General features: G+C 43.5%; 2 protein-coding genes across 4 annotated transcripts in view; one reads left to right on the top strand and one right to left on the bottom strand.

The window, feature by feature from the left end:
• CAPN7 (calpain 7) overlaps positions 1–3,634 on the top strand; it is a 32,176-nt gene extending 28,542 nt beyond the window's left edge. For all 3 annotated transcript variants that reach the window (XM_064415874.1, XM_064415866.1, XM_064415871.1), the window contains one exon: positions 55–3,634. In XM_064415874.1, coding sequence (XP_064271944.1) covers positions 55–199 — 145 coding nt within the window. In that variant the 3' untranslated portion in view covers positions 200–3,634. The remainder of the gene's footprint in view (positions 1–54) is intronic.
• A 1,100-nt stretch (positions 3,635–4,734) lies between these two features.
• The window catches only part of SH3BP5 (SH3 domain binding protein 5), a 50,026-nt gene continuing 29,369 nt past the window's right edge, over positions 4,735–25,391 (bottom strand). Inside the window, exons 4-9 of the mRNA XM_064415881.1 lie at positions 23,343–23,507; positions 15,275–15,405; positions 12,120–12,162; positions 10,342–10,561; positions 6,877–7,137; positions 4,735–6,191 (exon numbers count right to left, since the gene is read on the bottom strand). Coding sequence (XP_064271951.1) covers positions 6,010–6,191; positions 6,877–7,137; positions 10,342–10,561; positions 12,120–12,162; positions 15,275–15,405; positions 23,343–23,507 — 1,002 coding nt within the window. The 3' untranslated portion in view covers positions 4,735–6,009. The remainder of the gene's footprint in view (positions 6,192–6,876; positions 7,138–10,341; positions 10,562–12,119; positions 12,163–15,274; positions 15,406–23,342; positions 23,508–25,391) is intronic.

Below are 25,391 nucleotides of genomic sequence, written 5' to 3'. Positions count from 1 at the left end.
GATTTGAAACATACTTTAGATCCCATTTCTAACAGGTAGTTTTCTTTATCATAGGTGTGGATTTTGCTACTTGGAGGTGGAGAACGTGTTTGCTGGAGTTTACAACATTATCCCCACCACATTCCTGCCTCAACAAGAGGGGCCTTTTTTCTTAGATTTTAACAGTACTACTCCTCTAAAGGTGTCACAGCTGCAGTGAGGAGACAGAACTGTGCAGTGCTGTTTAAGGAGATGGTTTTGATCTGTCCTAAGAACAGGTGAAGAACCCTTACTACACATGCACAAAAGAGAATTACAGCCTGACTTATAGCCAAAAGCATGGAATGACAGATTGCCAGGTAATTGTGGCAGGCAGTTAGCTGTGGGTTTGCTGCTGTGGTCCAGGAGTGAGCACTGTTCAACAGGCTTGGGAATAGGCTAAAATGCATATATTCAAATGAACCAGTAGAACTCGATTTATTGCAGTTTTTCCACACTTTGAATCAAAGTCTAGTGAGTTACAAGAAAAACTAACATTGAAATTCCCTCCTCCCAACATACAGGGTATATGGGCTAAAGATTCTATTCTTAAAAGTAAACATGTAAGAAAAAAAATATTCTTGTGTATTCTGCTTATTCAGTCTCAGGACCAAATAGCTTTTATTACATATTTGTGCTGCTATCTATGTTTTCAGCACTGAACTGGTTCTCCCATCTAAATGTAAATGTACTACTGCTGAGCCAGTAGTATTCCATGTGTCATCTTCTCTGGAATATGTACATAGGAATACAGGAAAAAGAAGGTTCAAGCTTTAGCTATTCTAAAAGCAAAGCCATTGCTTTGCTCATCTTATGTGTACCTTGAGAGCTGTTCCTTCATATCTGAATGACTTTAGTACATAATACAGCTTGAGGTTCTGTGGCTTTCTCCCTGCCATCTGCCAGACCTAGGTTGATCCTGATGAGCAGGAAGGACAGGAGGTTATCCAGCAGTAGTGACCAGGCGGTTGCAGCACAGCCTGCCATAAGCAGCTGTGAAAGGTTTTCATCTGAAAATCCCCTGTAAGATTCACTCTGTCTACTGAGGGTAGTCTCAGTTGATGGTGCAGGGAGATGGGGAAGTGCCCACCATCAGCAACTCAGCACAGAAATGTTTTATTTTCATGGCTTCTGTAAGTATGCATCATGTGGGGAAGGATCATTTAAACCTCTCTCCCAATGAACCACAGCTGCAAGGAATGCACTTGCTGATGCCATTATGCAAGACATCTTTGAAAAGATACTTTTTTCCTTTTAAGTTGAAACCAGTGAAGGAATTGAGCACACCACCAGTGTCATCAATAGAAGCAGGATCAGAGTTCTTAAGAAAATAGTGGAGGTGGGATTAATGCAGAACAAGTTATTTTTTTAGAAGACCCCCCACCATGTGTTCTTCCTCTAGATCTGTACACATTGTATCTGAAGAGGATTCAAGATGAGAAATTTTTATTTAATACCAACTGCCTCACAGATCCTGAAATTGATTAAATTTTGTCATTTTTACAAAATTTACAATATTTCCCAACTGGGGGAAGAGGATATTTTTAAAACAGCCATGGGAATTTTGCTGCCATTCACAATGGTTTGGCAGTTTTCCAAGCAAAAAGTTAGCATTTAGATCTTGCTTTAGGTTACAGGTGTCACTTGGCCATTGGGAAACTGAACACACATTCTACAATAGACCAGAAATAGCTGTGGGCTAAAATTACTCCCACAGAAATCTGCTATTAGTCCTCTCCAGAAAGTAGAAGAACCTTTTGTTTCATTTCCTTCATCAGACAGCTGCTTAACAAGTGTCTGGCACTGAAAGTGCAGGGATAGCTCCTGCCTCAGAGACCATCTGGGCTAGGGAATTCATGACAAGTTTGCCACAGACTGACTTACCTTCTTTTGCAGGGGAGTTTCTGATGTTTACTGCAATAAATCAACAGAAGGAAGAGCATGGGCACAAGCTGAGAATAAAACAGATTAGGTTCTTTGTGGTTATGCTTGGCTTTTGGAGTATGTGCCAAGGACTGCTTCATCCCTTCAATATGAAAGTTTCATTCAACTCCCATTTTCCCTACAGGTTTCTGTTAAGTTTTTAGCTGAGGCTAAACCCAGAGTAGCAGTGGAGTCCTCCAGGTATCTTATCACCTCTAAAGCTGGAGGCAGTGAGGAAGTCTCAACTGAGTATCTTTTTGGCAGTAGAAAAGTCAGATGCCAGAAGTGCCAGCTTTCAGCACCAAGTTCTTGCACATTCTCTGCTGTTTGAGATCAAGCTGGTAGACTTGCCTACGGGAAAATCTGTTGTTGTTCTTCAGTAGTTGGTTTCCACTCGGCAGGAAGGAGTTTTTCTTTCTCTTTCCCCCTGAGCACAAGTTAGTGCCAAAGCTTCTGCTGCATGGAACGAGCATAAGGCTCAGCTTCCGTACTGTGCAGAACTTAAACTGAAGTAAAAAGTGAGACATGTACTCACTTTCCTAATGCCAGGCAAAGACATTAAAAGGTCAAAGTATCCTCTCCCCACCAGGATACACCAATATTTCTTACACGTTTGGAACAGTCAGTGGATTGGGCTTATCCCCGTTGATGCACAGGATTTTAGTGTCAATCTTATATATATATATATAAAGCAAAGTCTATTCAAATATTGCACCTGCATAGGGTACTAGAATGCCATCACTGTGCATTTCCCTTCAGATATAGGACAGAACTCAGGTGAAGTATTTAAGAGGTACTACAAAATATCCATATGAATTGCAGCCTAGAGATTCTGGTTATGGCAAATTAATTTTACAATAAAATTTCCTTGCCCTTTTTTCTTAAGAAAAAAACATTGATGTAAGCATTTAGGACTTGCTTTAGTAGTTTCTGTCAAATATATACTTTTATATGTTTTCCACAAGTCTGGAAAAATTATTGCAAAATGAACTGATCCTTAGATTTTAAATGACCTCAGGCCACTAAGTTAAGCTTTTCTTTCCCTTGTACTGTTTATAATTTTTTGATCCATATGACAGAGAACACAGTTTGTTCTGTTTGTTGTGTTAGGAAGACACAGGTTAGCCCTTGGCTGATCCAATCCCTCAGTTCTCAAAGACTCAGCGAGATGATGAATGGCATCAATAGCTTCCATCCCAACTGCCCCAGACTGTGAGTCTGAGTTCAGTCCTGGTCTCCTGCTGCAAGCTTCATGTAACTATGTTGTACAGTAATTATGCATTTAACCACAGAATCTCTGCAGCCTTTGAACAACCACCTATTTAGAACTAAGTTTGTGTACATAAAATAGAGGTTTTCATCACTTCATCTAAAAGGACACTGAAATTGTTTGATAATACCAAAGAGAAGTAGAACTCCTAGGTTAACATTTGCTTTATACATTCTCACATCAGGGCACATGAAGCAATCATGTATACTTTGATACACCAGAGGCTTATTTTTATACCCATGAAGGCAGCTACCATTATGTTACACTTCAGAATCCATGAAGAGCTTAAGTAAAAAGTAACTGGAGAAAGCTTGTTCATTTGCTTGTACTCCATAGCAATGTATGTTCATTTAAGTCTGTCATATTTATAATTATGGCTTTTATGAAGTTTAAATAAAATGAGTTTTCCATTAATTTATTAGACACACAATTGTGCCTGTTTGCTTGCATGTTTGAAGGGTGATTTCCCTGCCAAGTCTGGGGCTCACCAAAGGAGAAAGGCTGCACCATGATCTTTCACCAACTCTTGCAGCAGGGTGAGAGAAAAGGAAGGGCAGAGTGGGTTCCACACCCTTTCAAACTTCCAAATCAATGGTTTTACCCAGCTGGGAGCTGAACCCAATCAGGACATAGTCAAGGCAGCACACACACAAAGTTAATCCATTGTGCCCAAGTGTGGGAAGTTTGGGTTTCCAGTCCAAACTGGCAAGATGAGAAGAAATTTGATAACAAGAGAGATTAAAAAAATAAAAGGAAAAAAAAATCGCTACCAAAACAACCATTCAAAGAGCCCAGGAACATGTAACAGGTGTTGACTGGGAGGTCTGCAAAAGTGAGATTCAACCACAAAGACCTCTACTAGTTTTCTGACTGAATGCAGCACAGACAACAGCTCAGCTATGAAAGTTTAAGTAAAAACACGTACTACAATGTGGCACTCCTGTAACTGCTTTTCATATGTAATATTGTCTATCCCAGCTTTTTCCTAAGTAATGATCACATCAGAAGTTGGAACCACAGACTTTTTTCCTAAGCATTTTCTGTGCCTGGGAACTGCTGGCAGTAAAAGGTTTCAGCCTTAAAGTCTTCAGAAGATGTAAACATAAAAATGTCTAACACAGTTACAGCTTAACAGCTATAATGTCATGAATGTATTTTTCTATGAAAATAGGATTCTTTGCCTCCAATTCTGCACAGCTTTACAGCCAATTTCAGTAGCATTAGTTACAGAGGTCTTATGTAACAGAATACCTCCCTCCTCCTGCACACTAAGGAGGTTTTGGAGAGCCTGACTGAAGCTCTGGTCTTGTGGCACAGTTCAGAATAAAATGTGAGCCACGTATGCAGGGATTTGGGAAGCTGGAAAGAGGCACCAGTTGCCCATATACCTCAGTGGATTCTAACACCAGTGTGACCTCAGCCTGCAGTCTTCAGCTGGAAGTGGATATTTGGAGGCTGAGCTTGCTGTGGGAGAAGATTGGTTCCTAGCACTTGAGATAAACTTCACTTGCACAGACTTAAAATGTGGAAAACAAAAATGTTTACTGTAGTGTGAAGAATTTTACATTAACTTTGAGAATAGATACACAAGCTGTGGCAAGGATGAAATACAACAGGACTGCAAAAACAGAATAGAAAATACTTTGGGCAATACTAAGATTCCCATCAAATCAACAATATAAACTGACATTTTAGAGAAAATGGTGCTTTCAGAAATGCTTAGTCACCAAAACTGAAGAGTCCTAGGATTTTTACTACCACTTATTAGCATAATTATCAGACACTACTACTGCCTAACAGCTGCTGGCAAAACATGCCCCGTGCCCTTTCTAGTTTTATTGAACAGTTTGTCTAGGGCATACTAAAATCCCAAGTCCCTTTAACAGTTATAAACCCCCACACAGTACAACCTACAGAGAAGCTTAAGAACACATTGTCAATCTACACTGGCAATCCCTTTTCTTCATGCATATTTCAAGGGCAAACCCCTTATCATCATCATCATCCTGAAAACATCTATGACTCCCATTTTTGAGGGGAAATAAAGAAAACAAAAAACACTTAAAGTGCTGAAAAATAATTCTTCACTTCTCAGGGAAGCAGAAGGGCAAGGGGCCAATCAACTCTTTTTGGTCACTGGAATCACCTGCAGAGTCCAAACCAGACTCAGGAAGGTGTCTAGAAAGGGCTTCCTACTGCTGGGCGTTACCATCCCCTTCCTGTCATCCATCTGTTTTGTAGGCTTTTAGAAGCATGACTCATATTTTCTGTGAGCACCAAGGGAAGAGTGAAGGCTTTCAGACCCCCCACATGCAACAGCTTTCCTGTATACAAAATATTTCTACAGTTTCAGCATAATAAAGACCAATACAGATGTTTAAAGATTATGCCACTTGTACTCAAGAGATTGGTTGTATCTAAAGAGCATTTCATTCTACAAAACCAAAGCCAAACCACTCTCTGCAAAAGTGTGGCTTGAATTTCAGACCCCTGACTGGCATGAATTTACACGGGAACATTACTAGTTATTGCTTCAGCCAGGCTGCTACAAAACAATTTACAAAGTCTGTGAAATATGAACACAGCTTAAACATTTGATAACTCGTCCGGCCTACAAAGGATTTACTGAATAAAAACTTCAGCCCTCCACATCAATTAAACTTCTTAGTGCATTTTTAAATTCTCAGAGTAAACGCTTAAGATTTGGCATATATTATTGGCACAACGTTCTTCAAACACTTAGAAGTTCATGTATAAATATTTAGATTCCCATTATTCAGGACGTGGCACAGAAGGCCTCAGCCAATCTGGGCAGCTTTCCTGCCCGCACAAATTCCCTCTTTGATTTTCATGCACTGCAGAGAGAGCTGCTTCATTCGGTTTTCCAGAGCCAGCCCTTCAGTGGAGCTGCTCCTGGTGCTGCTCCTATTCTTGTTCACTCTGTCGCTTGTCTTGTTCTCAGCCCCTTCTGCCCTATCCCCTGCAAAGAAAGGATTAAACTGGATGTTAAACCCGGATTTCATTCTGCAAGTTAAGCTTCAAGCAGGTGCCTCTGCAGCTTCCTTTGCCAAAGCACACAGAAATTACAGGAGCAGGAGCAAGAGGCTTTAAGAAAACCCAGTTGGCCTTCCAAGCCGTGCTCATCTTGTGCACTGCATCAGCAAATTAGCGAGAACAGCCTTAAAATGGAGCAGACAAGGGCAGTGGTAATCCTCCAGTCTGAATTAGTCAGCCAGGGCTGGCAGAGCCTGCAAGAAGCTCCTTCTGGCGTGCTATTTATTTGTGGAGATTTTGGTTTGGTTTTTTTTCCCCTGGAAAGCAAGACTTTCAAAAAGCAGGACAGTGATTTAAATAAATGAACTCAGATTTTCCTCCAAATAAACGTACCATGAGAATCCCACTGATCACTTATTTAGTGAGAAATCTCAAACCCCTGCACTAAGACAGAACTGGGGAACATTCCCAGCCAGGAGAACAATAATTAATGCGTTACAGACATCACTGTTAACTCTGAGACACAGGGCCTTCTACAGTTGCCTTCCCCAAAGAAGCAGCCAGCAGCTCTGAGCATTCCCTGGCATATGCCTAGGGGAGCTGGGAAGGTTTTCCTGCTCCCTTTATGAAGCTGAAGAACACTGGCCCAGGGCGTATCCAGCTGTGCATACCTCTTTCAGCTTCACACTCGGGGGAGGAGGCCCCACTGCACTCGCTCCGGGGGCCCAGGACAGGGAAGATCATCCCAAACTCAGAGAGGGAGACAGGGCTGGGCAGATCCAGGCTTCCAGGTCGTGTCACAGGAGGAAACTGAGTGGGCACCTCACAGGGACTCGTGGGACCAGAGCTGAAGCTGGACACCGACTGAGTTTCTGAATCTTCTTCAGACACAAAGCTGCTGCCGTTGTCATCCTCAAACACTTCTGAAGCCACTGCAATGTTCAAAGAATATTCCAGTTAGTAACTCAGCCTCCCCTCCTGCACCTTCCCAGGCAAAGGCAGTTTTTCAGGTTCGCATCTTCCACACACAGACACACTTCTAACCCATGGGCTGCCCTCTCTGGTTTTGTGTCCCCTGTGCAAAGCCTTGGCCTGGTTCTGCCCCGGGCAGCAGCACACCTGCCAGCCAGGCCATGCAAGGCCAGCTCTGCAGTACCTACTGCTCCTCATGCCAAGAAGCTCTTGGATTTTTACTGGTCCTGCTGGCCTTGTTCACTCGTGGTCTTCAGCGCACAACTTAGGTTAGAGCCTAATTCCCTGTGTCTGCCTCTCCCAGCACTGTCTTGATCCCTCTGCAGCCTCCTGGTTATTTCAGGTGCTAATTAGAAAGACACAGGTCCCAAGATTTCTTTTTGAATGACGATCACCAAACAACATCAAAATAAAAAAAATAAAATTAAAAAAATCCACAACAACCAAAAAAACCCCATATATTCTGTTCCCTGCTTGTGTTTGCTCAGATCTGAATTCTACTTAAAGCAAACCCGCTCCAAACAGTCTGTCTGGATTAAGCTGCAGGATCTTATGAATAACCAGAGGAGAAACCCCTTAAAGAAGGCACAATTTTGTGCAACACAACGGTGTAGATTTTGCTGAAATTCAACACACTTCAGAGGCTCATTGCAGGTTGAGGACCAAAGACTTCTGCACACAAGCAGTCCCACTGGGATCAGAAGGTTCTCTACACACATCAGCCTCTACACCACACAGGTGTGTGCTGTAATCACACTGGCCTGCAGAAGTCCCAGACAAAGCAAGACATCCACAGTGACCTGAGGTTATCTTCAATTCCTCCTCCTGGCAATTCCTGCCATTGTTAGCGAGGCTCACAATCGCCTTGGAAGAGCAGCAGGGGCAAAGCAGCAGTGTTAACAAAAGGGCTCAAAGAGAAGCTTCAAAGAAGTTCTCCTGTCACCTTGGCAGCCTGGGGCTTGCAGGCACCCCTCGGACACAAAGGTGCCAACAGAGGCTGCTAGTGCCTCCTTCTATGGCAAAGATGCTCAGCCTCTTCCTGCTGGACTTGCAGATTGAAGAACTGCACTTACACCTTGCAACATTGACCCAAAAGGCTTCAAGCATAAAATGGATAACAACATTATTCACCTTCCTGGGTCCTCTCCAGGGCACTTCATACTCAGGGACAGCTTTTCTTGTGGTTTGGGTTTTGTTGTTTGATTTTTATTGAAGTCAAATCTAAGAGTGCAGAGGGGCCTTCCTTCTCACTAGCTGTGTTTCATCAATATATGGCGAACAGTACAGATTACTTTGTGGGGGCGAAAGCAGTAAAAGGTTTGGCAAAAAAGATGTTTCCAATTAGAGTCCTCTGCTTGGCAAGAAGCACTGATATCAGGCAGTCTACACATGGCACAGCTTGAACTGTAGCTTCCTTTTCACTGTCTAAATTCACTGTAATGCAGAGGAGCATCTGCAAGGGCCAAGAAACTCCTGCTGATGATGAGATGTTTTATCTGACGCTGGCAGACAGAAATCAAAATACAAAAGGACCTTGGTGGAAAGCTCCCCCCACATTACAATGAGAACTTAATCCAGGCTATTTTATTATTTAATCCAGGCTGCTTGTCCTGCCCTGTCATAACCCAGTTCTGTGCTGGCACCGGACACAAACTGATGTCCTTCCAGTCATGCCAGACTGTGCAATTCAAAGAGTGGGATGAGCCCACACTGCTGGTCCCTGCCTGCAGCCTCAGCAGCAGCCAGGGGAGCCAGCAACTAATATTAACCAACATTAACTTTCCTGGCTCTTTCTGCCCATATATCCCAGGTCCCTGAACTCCTTCAGCACAAAACACCCTAAAATTCAGTTATACCTAAGGCATTCAGGAGGCCTTCTGCATGGGGGCGGGGGGACTTGCAGGTATCTAAAAGAGGCAATTCCTGCCTAGGTTGGACAGGATCCACCTCAGGAATTAAGAGTGGCAGAAGATAAGCAGCCATACCAAAACCTGGCTGCATCAGCTGTCCAGACACAGCATTCCCTTGCTGCTGCAACTCAGGTCCCAGCTGCACGGTACTGAGCGAGAGCTCCAACACATCATGCAGAAACTCCTGCCATTGCAGAGGGTGAAGGCCAGCCCAGGCCTGCTTCCCAGCTCCCACAAGGCTGTACCATGGACCTACAAAGCCTCCTGCACACACTGTACAAGTGCCAGGACACACTGGTGCCTATGGGGAAATTGCATCTTCTGCCTTTGGGCACCAGGGTTGTGCAATCATGAACCCCTGCAATCCTGACCTAGACTTTGCCCTGCAGAAACGAAGCTGAAATACAAATTAAACTGGAATTTGTGGGACTGAGCAGCAAGAAAAATACTTTCTGCAGCAGGAAGGGGGAAAAGTGTCCAGGAAGGAGGCAAAAGTGGGCCACATGTAATGTCCATCTATCCACTTTGACCCAGAGCCAGGACAATCACAAACTCACCATACAACAGACTTTGCAACACAAGGTCCCCATGTGCCACCAGAGGTTGTCTGGAGCTTCCATGGAGGTTGTTGCTGTCACACACTTCTCCTACAGAGCCCCTCAGCACACTACAGAAGCATATTGCTGCTTCTTCACTTCCTTTGCTCACAGCACACATGCTCTGCTGAAATCACACCTTGGCAAAGACTCTGCAGCACAAAGGAGCTTATCCTTACATGCTTCCCTGCAAGCATCACACCTTTCTCTACCACTGCAGCCACAAGTTTAGCTCCCTGTGCCACAGGCCCAGCACTGGAAGACAAGCCCTTGATCCAGAAGTTCTGTTCCCAGACTGGCTGAATGCTCTGCCACAGCCTGCAGCCTCCCCAGGCGAGTCACTGCCAGCAGCACCACTGGTGTAAAATTAGACACAAGCTTTGGAGTGTGTTAATTTTGCTCCTTTCATACAGCACTGTGCAACTACAGGGGTGTTAAGAGAATGGCTGGTGCACTTTAACTCATTACCCTTTCCCTTGAAAATTGGCTATTAAAAATGTAATCAACTCCTGCAATAACAACAAGCATCACAACTTAGCCACAGTCCCACAGCAGCCAGCAAATTTCAAAACTGCAGAATACACAGAGCAGCCCTAACGTCAGCATTTCTTACAGTGCCCCTGGGATGTTCCCAAGCACGAGAGTGCTCTGTACTCACTGGAGACGGCGTCTGGCTCCGGTTTACTCGCTGACAGGTCTTCCACAGAGGTGCTGCTCCCCTCGGCACCCACGCCACAGCCTCGGGGCCCCATGGCAGTGGACCTCCTCCTCTCATGAATCTCATCTGAGATCATCTCCAGATTTTTCAAGGCAGTCTTATACTCTCCTTTTGCCAGGGCCAGTTTGGCCTGCAGGTCATCCACTGTTTTCTTCAGTTGCTAACAAGGGAGACAGGTATTAGATGGACCTTCACTACAAACAAGGCACAGCACACAGTCCCCTGTTACATATCTCACTCTCTGCTGAGCACCAAACCTATCACTTCTGCTCACTAAACCTGCAGAGCAGAAAGCAGCAAACCTCAAACCCTGACAGCTGTAATACAGCAGTTCCTGTGTCCCCAGGCACAAACACCACCCTAGAGCAAGGGCAGAAGTGTTGTGCATCCTATTCCCCAAAGGGGGAACACTGCTTGTGTATCTGTAGTTCTCTCAATGCTTGCTTTTAATGCACAAAAAACCATTTGTGCTTTTTTCATACGGTTCACACAATCACCTTGCTTCAGGAAGGCACTGAGCAGCTGCCATGGAGAAGCAACAGGCCCACAAACAGTGTGTCTTTGCCCACGGAAAAAGGGGAATTTCTCAAAAGATGCTTCTAGGCAGCAGGGATTATTGGCCTGGCAGCCAGCCCAGGGCAGGCAAGGGCTCAGCTTGAGGCAGCAGCAGCTGCAGGCAGGCAAGGCACAGGAGGAGAGCACACCCGAGCCTGGAACCTGGCAAGGAAAAAGGTGAACACCAGAGTCTCTGAGGCTTACAAAAGGCTGATGAATCTCAGGCAAGAAAGGGCTCACAAAACCTTTGTGGGATATGCCTTGCACCCCAGACAAGGAATGGGAATTCTTTTCTAGCTAGGGTCTTACTGACCCAGCACCCCACTGGAGCCTTCCTGCACCCGTGGCCAGCAGTCCAAGGCAATGTGCTCCACTTAAACCCTGTGCCCATCCCACACAAAAACAGCACCAGCCACTACCCTGCAACTGAGGAGCCAGGCTCCCCAATTTAGGGGCCACATGCAGCAGAAGTCACTCAAGTAGAAAGAGAGTGATTCTTGCCCTTGAATTTGTAGGGCTGCTCTGCCCTCCCATCCCTAGCAGCTCCAAGACTGGCTGTCACAGCAGGGATCACCATCCCACACAGAACTGCCAAGCCTGGTCCTGGGCCACTGTGTCCCTGCAGGGCATGTGCTGTGCCCAAGCACTGGCACCACACAGAATGCAGTGCAGAGACGCCAAAAAGCCCTGGAAGCCTAGCCAGCCAAATCCCAAATCCCTCTTTTGCCAAACCCCAAATCAGAAATTCACATCTGCATGATATTTGAGCACTGCAAGCAGGTTGCTTATTCTGTTAATTGATCCAGCCAGTGAATGTAAAAGAGCACCTCAAGTACAGTTAAACAGTCTGAAGCATAAAATGGGTGGGGGGAAATGAAACCTACAACAAACAAATAAATCCCAGACACATTAAACTACAAGAAGCAAAGATAGTTAAACTGTACTCTTTTGGTTCTGACAGAGTTCAAACACTCTTATTTCACACAAGGAAACAAAGACTCTCTTAGTCTTTTATCTTTAAAATTTGCTTAGCAAATTGCTCAAGAGGTTTTGAATTGGTTTTGTATAGAAACACAACATAGTTGTCAGAGCACTTTAGATGTAATTTCAGTATTTACTGTAAGCAGTAAAGAGTTTCAGATGGATCTGAATTACATACGTACCTCTAGCTGGACATAGTACTTCGCCTTGAGTTCAAAATAAGGTCTGTGGAAAAACAAAGAACAGTTGTTTACAATCACTGGGACTGAATGCCATGTACTGGCGTGGGAGTTGCTCTCTTTGTAGCATTAACACAGCTATTTTGTGTATCACTGCAATCCCAGGAGACCACTATCCAGCTGATGGAACACCTACACATGCTCTCAGTGTCTCTCTCTTACTCCCTAATGCATCTATTTCTCATGGGTCCTTTGACCTAAATACAAATTGCAAAATTCCAGTTTTTTGGAGTTGACAGCATAATTCCTCCAGGCCTAGATTCTGCAAAATATTTAAATGTAACATCCAGCTTCAGGCATAGGCATCCTCTCTCTACCCAGCCACTTTCTGAGCCCACGGCACACGTAAGTTCCTACAGAAGGTGAACCTTCTCTGTATTCAGGTGTGGGGGGTGGAGGGGCAGTTCTTGGGTTTTTCAGTGAAGGAAGGAGTGTGAAGACAGGTCAGAGCACCACACACAAGGGCACAGCACCTCCCAACAGTGGCCCACCAGGCACTTCCCTAAACCTGCTTATAAGCTTGCAAGAGGACAGGGGTACAAGAGGTGCAGCACAAAGCCTAGAAACCACTTTCCACCCTCAAAGTTTTGAAGTCCACAAGCCAATATCGTCTGATACAACTCTGAGCAGGAAAAAAAAAAACCAACAGCCCCATTATCTGTTATTTAGCAGGGCTCATTACCCTCTTCCCCTCTCAGAAGCTCTCCTGGAAAGTAATGGAGAGAGATAAACAATCAGATATGCCTGTACATGAAATAGAACGGGAACTACTCCTGCTGTGTTTCTCCTGACAGCAAGGCTCTTCTGAGCTCTAGGCCCTACTGCAGCTGCATTTTGGAGCAGGGCACTGGCAGGGGAGGCACTCCCACGTCCCAGGGTCCCTTCATTCCCTGACATCCATGGCCCTGTAACCATTGGGGGCTGGTCTGTAACTCAGCAGGGCGGGAGAGCTACTCACTGGTGTCCTACAGCTGAGCCCAGGGCACTGCACAGACAAAGTGCTTTTCAAGTCAGTGACAGGATGAGTGAAAGGCACTTTGCCCAAGTCACCAGAGCAGAAAGTGACTTCCAAAAACCAGCTAACACAGGCGAGTTCATTATCCTACAGCTCAGAGGCACTGAGCCAGAAGATCTGGTAACTGTTAAGAACATGTAGCCGTGTGCACATTCATAGATCACAAGCAAGTAAGCACCCAAAAAATAAATTAAAAGCAAAACCAAAACAAAACTATGCAGTAATCCTTTGCTCATCAACTTTACTCAGCAAATAATCTAAATGACTTTCCTCCAGGATGCCTCAGTCTTGCTTTCAAAACAGTAATGCTTTAAGCATCTTAATCCCAAGTGAAGCAAGGAGCAAATGCAAATAATTTTCTGCTCAATAGAGAGCAACTCATTCAGTGTGTCTATCCACAAGTTTAAAGAGAAGGTGAACAAAAGGCCAGAAACACCTAAGTGTTACAGCCAGTGCTGCCACACCACCGAGGGAGGAGGTCAGAGCAGGATGCTGGTGTTAAATCCTTCCTCAAGAGCAGCTAGAGGCCAGCTACACCCTACAATACAAACAGCTGCAAATTCAGCAGCCTCATTTCCCAGTTTCTGTAGCCACTTGACACCACTGATGTTTTCAGTCCAGTTGCAATTTTCCTTTACGTGAAAATTGCAATGCTGGGAGACAACTGACCATTCCAACATCCCTGTGTAGCATAACTTCAAAGACATCCACAACTATTTGTGCCACCAGGCATCTTCCACATTAGTACTAGGTTAGAAGTGGCATTTCTGTACACCCTTTATTAAAGGACCTCCAAAACACCCTACCTAGATGGTTTATACTGCAATCAGCCCTGCTGTGAGACAAAAGAAGACACTGGGATCCTTCCAAGAAGTGGAAACCAGCTTGGCCTGACACAAAACACCCCTCTGAGGGTAGCTCCAGCAAAGAAATGAAAACTCAGAGGCACGTCACACAAGAGGCAGCTGGGAAACCAGCTCCACACCATCATAAAAAGCTATGTAGGACCCCACTGACAACTTAATCATGGTCTTTATTTTAAATCTTATTGCAAGGAAGGAACTCCCGGCAGCCAAAACTGTTCTCAGCTATTGCCCTTATCCAGAGGGATCTGTCATTTAGGGATCTGATGATGGTTTTCACAGCCCTTGTGCAGTGCTAGACAAACAGCATGCAGCTCATTCTAGGAAGTCACACCACTACACTGTTTCAGCAAACATGCTTGAATCTTGCTTGAGAAGTGCTAATCCTTTCTTGAATTGAGCAAACACCAATCAAAATAGATTTTTAGTTGACCAATTTCACCAAAAAGTCATTTTTAGATGGAGGGGATTAAAAGCTAAATACAGCAAGCAGATTGTTTAGACAAGCCACAGTCTGGAAATACTAAAAAAAAAAAAAGACTGTGAAATATAAAGAGGATTAAGAACTGGTTGTAAACAGGGCCAAAATTTTAAACAGGTTCTGAGCAAAAAGCTGTTTCACTTCTCTGCAACAGAGCCAAACTGCACAGTAAATGCAGACACAATTATTAATGACACGAGCTGCTTAGCTATGCCTTCTGAAGGGTGTTTCCTTCCCCAAGAACAGCTCTCACAGCTTTGCCATGGCAGCAGGAGGAAGTAAACAAGCCTCGCGTACAGCACCTTACACCCGTGCTGTCTCGCACCTTTCAGCTTTCTGTCACTTGCTTTGTTGCTCTCCTAACTAAAAATAAGAACTGTGAACAATCCTAGGCTGTGAAACATCCACACAGAGCTCTGCAGACAGCACTTGTGTGGATCCCAAGTGCCTTTCCTCAAATCACACACCACCAAGGAGTTCAGTGCACTGGAACAAGACCAAGATGCTGCTCAGAAAAGGTTTCTTATCCCAGTTCACCAGTCCACTGAGTCAGGTATTTCAAAAGACACTTAAGAAGGATAACAAGGACAAATATCAGTACCAGTTCTGCTGTGAGGCTGCTACACACAGAGAGCAACCCAAAGAGCAAGACACTTCCACAAGCCCAAAACCCCCATCAAATAGGTACTTCCCCCAAAGAGTTTTCACCACTAAACTCCTCTCCAAACATACAACATACTTTGATTTATTGATGGCTCTTTTCAGCTTCTTCTCCAGTTGTTTCATCCTCCCCATGGCAGCATTGTATTTGGCTGCAGTCTCCTTGTGAACCAACTCGCTTCTCGTTTTGGTCTGTTCCGCCTCCATGACCTTCAAGAGAGGGGGAAAAAACAGGTTGAGCAGCAAGACACAGTGATCCACTTCTTATCATTTCAATTAACAGCAACTTCATCATCTCATGTCAGGAAAGTGAGGGTATAGAAAAAATTACTTCCAGTGAACCTATTTAAACCTGAAAAGAGCAGCAACTCTTGAAACACTGTGTAAATTATTACAAAGGTGTTACAGCTTTTCACAGGATCTCTCTTACAGGAAGTTTAGAAGACCTTAATCTTTTGGGAACATCCATTTTTTAACCCAGTTAGATATTCACAAGTGGAGGAAGACTAGCAGAAGTCACCCAGTTACATTCAACAGCAATGTTTCTGTTTCCTCCTGCATCTCTCCCAGGAACCTGACTTTCCCAGCAGAGAGCTTGCTGGTTGCTCAGCTCCCAGCTGCAGCCCCATCACTCTGGAAAGGGCTGGACACCAACCACAGCAGAGGGAGGATTCAAACACAGTTTGGCCTGAATAACCAACCACTAGAACACTGTGTCCAAGATGGCTCGTCTCTCAAAACCAGCTGATATGCCTGAAATCAGTTTCAACACTGAATATGCAAAGTTCAAGCCCTGAGCTGACACTCCCACTATGCAGAGAAGGAAAGTTATGCTGATGACCAGCCCCCTATCCCCATGTATGAAGATATCTAGAACACAAGTCTGATAAGGAGCAGCTGAGGGTGTTCAGCCTGGAGAAAAGGAGGCTCAGGGAGACCTCACTTTTCCCTAAAACCTCCAGAAAGGAGGGTGTAGCCAGGTGGGAATCAGCCTCTTCCCCCCAGTAACAAGCTACAGGGAAGAGGAAGGGGCTTCAAGTAGCTCCAGAGGAGGTTTAGATAGAATATTAGGAATTTTTTTTTCACTCAAAGGGTTGTCACAAGCATTGGGAGAGGGAAATAGGTGTCTCTCCATTAGCTGCACTGTTGGTATCCCACAGCCATGCTTTGCCAGTAATTTTATCCAGGGTACTTTTATTATCCAAATTTGAGATGTCAGAGGTGTAAGTCAGAAAATGTGTTTTATGTGGTGCACTAGCTATCAAGATCCAGACAGGGAGGTGACTGATTTTTTTAAAGTCAGAAAAGTGGTGACACCTCTTTGTTGGTCTTGCAATGAGGGGAAAGCAGGTGGGTTTTTTTTAAGCTTCCTGTTTTGCAGCTATGAAGGTACTCACACAAAAAATGGCAGGACTTGATTCTCTCCAGTAGTGCATTTTGAGACGCCTCAGCTGCAACACCAACTACTCCACAACTTGACATAAATTTGCTCCACATGGCTCCCACCACCAGACTGCATCTGAGCTCACATATGCAGAGACAATATTCAAAACATCTTGATTTTAAATAACCCCACAAAGCTTCAAATTTTTTTGAAAAGGTGTGCTAGTCCTCCCAGCACTCAGGCTGAACTGTACAAGGGAAAGACATGGTCAGCTCTGACTCACTCAAATCACTGTTCCTCTCAGGAAAACTGTCATCTTGTCCCTTCTGATGCCTAAATGAAAGAGTGAAACTGCCAAAGCCATCAGCATCAACTTGGAGCTCCTGTTGCCACAACTGGAGGCCACTTTTTGCTACTCTGCACACACCACCCATTATTAAAGAAAGGAATTGCTAGAGAACTTTAAACTATGAGAAATAAAGATTTTCAAAGGATCGTCTGATCAGATATAAAAAAATATACTCAACCCCAACATCCTTCAACTTTCTCATACATATAAGGCATCCATTTTCAAAGAAAGGAGAAAAAAAAAATCTATCAGGCTCATAACATATTCTCTCCTGCATCCTGAAAAATAAACTGGAGCCTCTTATCTCAACTGCTTTAAAGTCAGTTGGTGAAACATGTCAGACAAGGCTGGTTTTAACATGGAAGTCTCTTAAATCATACTGCAGTCTCCAAAGACTGCACAGAAGGTGGCTCATCTTTTTTTCTAGTGTGGCAAGGAAACCGCAATTTAAAAACGCCGTAAGCTACAAAATAATGGAGCAACTGGAATCTGCCAACGTTCAGTTATATGTCAGTCCCTCACATCCATTCTTCAGGCAAAATTAGCACAAACTTTGATATCTGGGATAAATCACATGATAAGTATGACCAACATCAGGGTCATAAAGCAGGTTAGGTGTCCAATATTATGCTGATTTTTTCAAATGTCTCATATTAAACATCACAGAAATGCAGAACTGGCATTTCAGGATGACACATTGCAAACACCTCAAAATATCTGACAAAATGTGGAATTTGCTACTAGCCATATATACCCACGCTCATTACCTTGTCCAGAAAGAAAGCGGGAAAAAAGGCTACATACTTCATCCTTTTGAGGAATCAGTGATGTAAGAAAATCTCTCTCCCCCACCTCCCCCTCCCTTGTTTTCCTGTGGGAATTCTGTCCTCATGCTCACATTACCCACACAAGTCTGCAGAGACAGCATGTCCTCTTTTCCTAGGGCAGCAGCTCAAGGTGCATGCCCAAGGCTGAGGATATTACCTGGGGGATTGTAAGGTAGCTCTGCAGAGATCCATCACCTGCCAAAATGCATTTAAGCACTTCATTCAAACAAGAAGAAACAAGAGATCATCCACTCCTCCACAAAAGTCAAACAGCCTTTAAATGGGGAAGCTGTCCATCAGGGCTGGCAGACAGAAACAAACTGCAAATGATGCTGCCACCTCTGCAGCTGGGAAGTTCAATGTAAGACCAGCCAGCCAAACTCCTCAGCTCCTTAAGAAGGCTTAGAAAAACACAGGCTTATATAGGAAGTACTTTTTATTAGCGCTAATAATGCATTTGGTAAAAAACTGCAGCATTATATGGACTTGTAAACAAGCTCTTGGTCACAGTTCCCAAATAAGCTGGTTTGTCTAACCCAAGTGCTTCTACCACCCACCTTGCCTTGCAGATGCTCCTAAGTTATCACAGATGCAGCAGCATCACTTAGAAAAAGGCAGAAAAAGAAGTGAGGAAGACATCTCTTCAAACAAAGGCTGCTCAAGACATCTCACCTCCTGACACTGCACCTGCCTTTCAGCTCACCCTTGGGGTGAGCAGGGGACATTGTCTTGGACAAAAACACCAGGATGGATGAACTTCCAGGACATCCACACAACCACGAGACATTCCTGTAGCCCTTGCCTGTTCCTAACTACTGGATCACCTACCCCAGGCAGAAATCACTCTCCCAGGTAGCACAGGCTGCAAGATGCAAGTAATGGGAAATAAAGCAGGCAAAAATCCCCAACAGAGGGATTGATCAATTCCTCTTCCTTCCTCCCTTACCCTCTATTTCCTACTCACTTGTGTGGAAAAGGAAGGTCAGTGTAGAGTATATATTTACCATCAACAAGTCTGTACCAGTAGCTTTGTTCCACCCAAAATGTTTCCATAATCAGAAGTAAAAATGGATTCCAGGGAAAATTTCAGTAATAATAATAGATGCAAAACAACAATTTTATCAGTGGAGCTGAGCAAAGCTGACCATCTAAGCCAGAGAATTACTCTGAATGACTGTTTCTTTCACAAAACATTAAATTGTTTGTTCTTCTAGGGGAAGAATAAAAATAAGACAGGAAAGAGACAATGCAGTATCAGTAAACCAGGAGGAGAGAATCAACAATGCAAGGGATCACAAAAAATCACTGCATTTCCAGGATAAAGTGACAAAAGGATCAGGACAAGGCAAGATGTGGTTTGTTGCTTCTTTCACAAAATTTTCTTCTCCGCATTTTTCCTCTAAGGTTTTGTAGCTGCAGGAAGTACCTCTCCTCTCTAGATCACGAAAGCACCCACACATTTTACATTGACAGATGGTACTTCACTGTGTAATATCAAAGGGAGCTTCACAAGCCAAATTAATCCAAGAGGGAGCATGCCTCCTCCCTCTTTCCTCTCCCCTCATCCTCTCCTTTTTAAAATGTCTCATGATCAAGAGCCAAAACATTTCTTCTCCCTGCCAGAATTTATGAACTCAACATATCTCAGGAAAGACTGTAAAAGCAGAACCTTTTTAAGACTGCAGATTGCATCAGCAATTAGAAATTAGCAATTTCTCTTGAAATTCATGAAGCATCTTCCTTTCTGCTCCAACTTGTGTCAAACTAGATGTAACACATCTGTCAATACTTTCCTTTTATACATCTTTATGAATAATTTTCAATAGGAGCATAAATGTGAAGATCTTTTTCCTCCATCCCTCCAAAATTCAATATCCTTTGGTCCTTTCACAGCCCTGCTCTCTGCACCCCAAACTGCAGCATTACAATTCAAGGTACGAACAAGCTGGTACCCAGTAGCAAAAACATCATCTCCAAATTTTAAAGAGACAGTTACCAAAATCCTGGTAAGCCAATGGCTGAGACTGAACAGTACTCTTCCTCCCCAGGCAGCTTAAGAGCTCATCAAGCCTGTCTACATTTCCATTATAATCAACAGAGAATTTATCGTACAATGAACTTGCCCCTCTGGCCACATGAATTGCTCTCCAGACACCTCTTACTGATCAGATCGCCTTTCATCATAATGGAACTTGTGGCAAGTAATGGTGATACGCAGTCAGGTTCTAGACACGACACCATGAGCTAAATTCCAATCTAAGTGTCATTACACTTCTCAGATCTGTGGAAAATTGGACATTTAGGAAAAAAACCACAGGACTTTACCCCAAAACACGCATCAAGTTAAGAGTAGAAGTGGGCAAAGCAGCTGCCTGACTTGCAGGACTGCACCACAGTCCAGTGTTTTGCTGTTGTGAACACTTAGCTCAAGCACAGACATTTGCAGGGATTAGTTGCATCTTCACAGGCAGGTAGGCATGAATCCAGCTCCTATTTATGCTCCCAGCCTCCTTTGGAATCACAGCTCAAACTGCGAGGTGCAAAGAAATTTCTGAGTGATAGCCTATACTCCATGTACATGTTCATGCTGGTTCTGTCTGTTCCATGAATAGAAAGATTTTCCACACATTATGCTCCCAGCTCACCCAGGAAAAACAAAATTACAATAACTGCCCCATTTTGCATCAGTTGAATTGTATGATTTTCTAGATCAGTGGCTACAAAAGTCTTGTTTGCAGAAGCCCAATAGCTCGTCACATTAAAAATAGTGTTAATACCTTTTCAGACTACCAAGACATCAAAAAGCAATTACAACATACAACCCTTATCTCTATTTCCTCCCAGTGAGGGTCTGAAAACTGCTTTCCTGTTTGGTACCGGGGAACCCAGTCCTTGTCTATATCCATCAGGTCAAGTGCAAAAGTAACCTGGCAGCATTTCCACACATAGCTGCATGAAACATCAGTTTCTAGCTTGTTCTTTCACCTACACTTTTTCTTTATGCTTTCTTTTTCCAGTTCACAGTGTTTGTCAGCTACCAAGCTACAGGAATCAAGTTTGGTTCCAAGTTTCAGATTCATTCAGTAAAGCCTGCTCCCTCTGCCTAAGAACAGCAAATAAAAACACTTGACTCTGACCTGACATTTCTATCAGAAGAGAAACAAATGAATCAGTAGCCCAATTCTAACATTTAGCTCAGAGGTGCTTTTCTGCACTTAAGTCCTTGCTGTAAAAGGCCTGGTGCAAGATTATTCTCTGCCCACTGCAACTGTCTATAAATGCATGCAAAAAAAAGCTATAAAATCCAAATAACCAGAGTGCAAAAGCTTTCTCCAAGAGCAATTTTGTATGTGCCAGTAGAAGATGTCCATTTCTTAACCTTCAGCCTTCACCCACAGAAACAGTTTTTTTTCCATCAGTGATTTCTAATGTAATTCATAGTTAATGATCTGAGTTGTCAGCAACACTGTGGCAGTGAAGGAGAACTTTTGTTCTAAAAGATCCCATCCCCTAACCCCTTTTCCTCCATAGCTTGGTAGGCAATGCCAATGTTTCCTCCTCCCTGAGATCCCAATCATTCTCTTTGCCTCACTGAACACTGAGCACTTCATTAACTGCATGCACTGCAGCCAAGTGAAGCTTTCACCCCACTCTTAGAAAAGACACAAAACTCAGTCGAGCACTCCAAACAAAGTAATGCTGGGTGTGTTCAGTCAGGACTTCCAACAGCATTTTCATCCTTCTTGGCTCTGGCCTTAGCCTTAAGACCTCCAATGAAAATCACAAGACAAACTTCCATGGAACTCTCCCAAAACCTGCTGCACCATGGAAAGGTGCAGATGGGCTTTCTAGGAACCGAGTTCACCCAAACTATTTTAAGCTCTGGGAATTGTTGGACAACAAGTTTTCCATTCATGGAGCCCTTAGCTGCTCTATACAGTCCAGTCAGTGCCTAGGAGATTTTATAGCTGCAGTGGGTCCACGTAAGCAACCTCATTTACTGTTCAGCTGTAACAAATCAGAGACATTAGGGCTTGAACCAGCCCCCCAACAAGCAGCTGTCCTGCAATCACTGACAGCATCTATCGACTCCACCAAACACTGCCAGCAGCCAGCTGCTGCTCTGAGTCACTGGGTTTGCTCATCTCAAGTTTGCACACCTCTCACAGACTGTCAGGGAACAATCAAGAGTTGTAGAAGGACACAAGGATGCCTCTGAAACAGCCAAGGAAAAGAAGAATTCATTTGTACTCTCAAGTTGCCATTGTTTCTTTCGTCACCCAGCCCAACACAAGTTTTTGTTCTTCCAGCTGGAGAGAGGTAGGTGACAGATGTGATTGCTGTCACTGTCCACCAAAACTCAGCAGTTTAGCAGTCAGGAGCTCTAAGCAACTCCTTAGACACTTCTGGCTTTCTCATCTATCAATTCTGAGAATCCAAAATTATCTATTTCTGGAGTTCATTCATATTGAGCAGGGATTACATCTAGTAACAATGACAGCTGGCACACACACAGAGCAAAGGTGGGGCTCCCCTCGTAAACACAGAGGTCACCACACCTGCAAATACCAAATTATAACAGGGACAATAACAAAAACAGTACCCTGGAGTTCATTTTCTCATTAATATATACCAGGTTTTCTATCTGTCCCCTACACACAGCAAACATCCTTTCTGTTCCCTGTTTCTTCATCAGGCAGCTGGATTTTAAAATTCACTCTGCAATAGAGGCTTTCTTATAACTGAGAAGCTTCTGCAACAGAACAGAGCAACTGTTGCACTGAGGACTGCAAGACAATACCAGCATTGTATGGCACGATAGCATGTTTGGAATAGCAAGTTCAGCTTCACTGGCATGTTAAGGATAAGACAGAACAAAGGTTTTTAACTTGGATTTTTGGTTCTTTTATGTTAAAAAAAGGCAGAAAGGTTTATTTTAAGAGAGAAGACAAATGACAGGAAAATTCTTCCTGACATCTGCTAGAAAGAATACTGTCTTTCTTTGTTAGTGCATCTGTAGGTTTAAAAAGACATTACAAAGGAGGTAGGACCTTGTCTAAATTCCAAAGTTAATTCAGGATAAAGCAGCATGCAAGCTTAAAATGCAACACACGATTTTGAGTAATTCCACATTCAAACACACATTTCTGAAGCAAACTGACTTGTTCAATTTAGTCCATACTAAGGACAAGTTATACTAAAACTGGAACATGTCCCTGTTTTGCCAGGGTAAACACACCCATAACACACACATTCAGGAATAGGCATCCCCACGCAATTATTCTGGCACAATTCCAAATGCAGACATGCCTTAAGACATTGCTTATCCCTGTAAAAGAAATGGTAATAACTTTTTTTTTTTTCCTGTAGAGAGCTACTGCACTACTGTAGCACCACTAGAGTTGTCCCAGAAGCAGCCAAGGCCCAGACTACTCAACCTTAGGCTTCACCATTTCCACAGCTTCATTTCCTACATGTCACGTATCAGGACCAAAAGGAAAATCTGGTCTTTCAGAAACCGGGCCTCATACACCACAGGGGAACACAAAGTATGGAAAAGGCAGATGGTGGGGCAGGTTTGTATTACCCTCTGAGTAGCGTGGTTGAGCATCTCCTGCCAGGCAGAGTCAAACTGGCGCTTGTCATCTTCCAGCAGCCTCTGCTCAGCAAGAGAAATGGTCTCCTTTGCAGCACGCAGCACTTCCGTGGCCCTCTGGAAGTCCTGAGTCGCCCTCTGAGCCTCCAGCTGTGCCTAAAGGGGGAAAAAAAAGGCTGGGATTAGAGACAAAGGAACCCTCACAGTCACATTTAGAAGATCTATGACATTAATCCCAAGACTTTTACAAAGAGCCACACTGGCATCACTGTGTCCCAAACTTTTACTTGAAACTACATTTTTCACTGCAGTAAGTCCTGCCAAAGCAGCAGTTCCCACTCAAAGAGGTCATTTGCCAAGAAGTTTAATTTGTAGCTGATGGCCTACAAATAAGCACCTGGCTGAGAGATAATACCAAATGATGCAGGTTTAATCACTGATGAAGAAACCAGAAGAAAGTGAAATAGCAAACTAGTGGCACATCAAGAATACACTGAGAATGGCACTCCCTGAGTTTACTCAGGGTGGATTTTTATCTGATACACCATTAATCACACTGAGGAAATATTTTGGAATTATTACCTTGCTATAAAGAATAAACAAGTTCTCTGAGATGGTGACCTCTTAATTCTTTGAGAGTTTTTTTACTTTGCTATCGCTGGTACACAACTGGTACAGTAAGTCCCCAGCACGGAGACACAAGAATAACCAAGGGAATTTGAAAAAAAAATCTTCACCAGAATTTTTCTACATTATATATTTCACAGATTTTTATTTAAAGGAGTATTTTTGAGCTGTTTTGCTCAGAAATACAACCCTTCCAATGTAAGCCTCACCTTCAACTAATTGAACACCCAACACCATGAAGAGAGATTTCATTTACACTTCAATGGTTTTTCAAAAATAAGCTGGAATTACCTAGTCTATACCTATGAAAAATGTCTTTGACCAGATATGACTGACAGAACAAAATAATGAGTAAAACTTTATGTATCATGATATACACAGAAGGACTCTGAGAATCAAACATGAGAAAGGACTCTGAATACATAATACTACATTGAAGAAGATAAAGTCTTATGAATAAAGGAAGAGGTTGTAGCGTGAAGAAATGGTGGTCATTTGGGAAGTGGCTAAAAATTCCTGATATAAAAGTGGAACAACAGTGCATTCTTCAGCAAACAGCTGGCTACCCCCCTCAACACCAGCTGCAAATACCTCCACACTTGAGACACCACAATTACTTGTAAAGGTAATGGAAAAAACCCTCCCTCCCTGCCCCATAGCAGGGGAGATGGACTCGTAATTTAAACACAAGTCTCAAACGGAAACAAAATGCACTAAGTTTCCCTCTCCATGTCCTGAAATAGCAGCAAGCTCTTCTTACTTCCTTTCCTCTCTCACATGGAGGTACTTCACCCCAAGGTAACCATGCAAAAATAGGAATTATGTGTCAGAGGTCCTTCATTTACTAGCTAAAGAGGGAAATCAAAGTCATCACAATCAGAGCAGTAATTTCCTTCCAACCAAGGTCCCTGATGCATTTCCTTCTGAAGCGGCTGGCCACGTTTTCCACAGAGAAGTTCACCTAACCATGCCCTTTGTTGTTTTCAGGCAGTTCACACCATATCACCCTGCCTACAGCCTTTGTGAAGAGCCAGGGCACTCGAGTGTTAATTTCCATGCAGAACTGCACATTCCAAGGCAGCACAGATCCTTTGGGCCAAGGTTAGTGGATGCACAGCATCCTGGTACAAGTTCAACACCAACATGATCTCTTCTCCTCTCTGAAAAATACCCCCACATATATTTTATAAATTCAGAATAAGCCTGGCGATGGAATGTTTTTATTTAGCCACTAACTAACCTAAACCATGATACCCAGAAAACACAAAAATTCACCAATACAAAAAAGCCGTCTGAGGATCTTTAAAGAAGGCTCAATCTGGGCTTCCAACAAAGAATACATCAAAAAGCCTGAATACAGCAAAAAGCCTCAATCTAGTCCCTATATATCTACTAAATTTTCTAAAAACTCAC

Source organism: Passer domesticus, chromosome 1, assembly GCF_036417665.1.
Source record: "Passer domesticus isolate bPasDom1 chromosome 1, bPasDom1.hap1, whole genome shotgun sequence".
NCBI lineage: Eukaryota > Metazoa > Chordata > Aves > Passeriformes > Passeridae > Passer > Passer domesticus.
The sequence above is the reverse complement of the archived record's forward strand: the minus strand, read 5'-3'. Positions and strand labels throughout refer to the sequence as shown.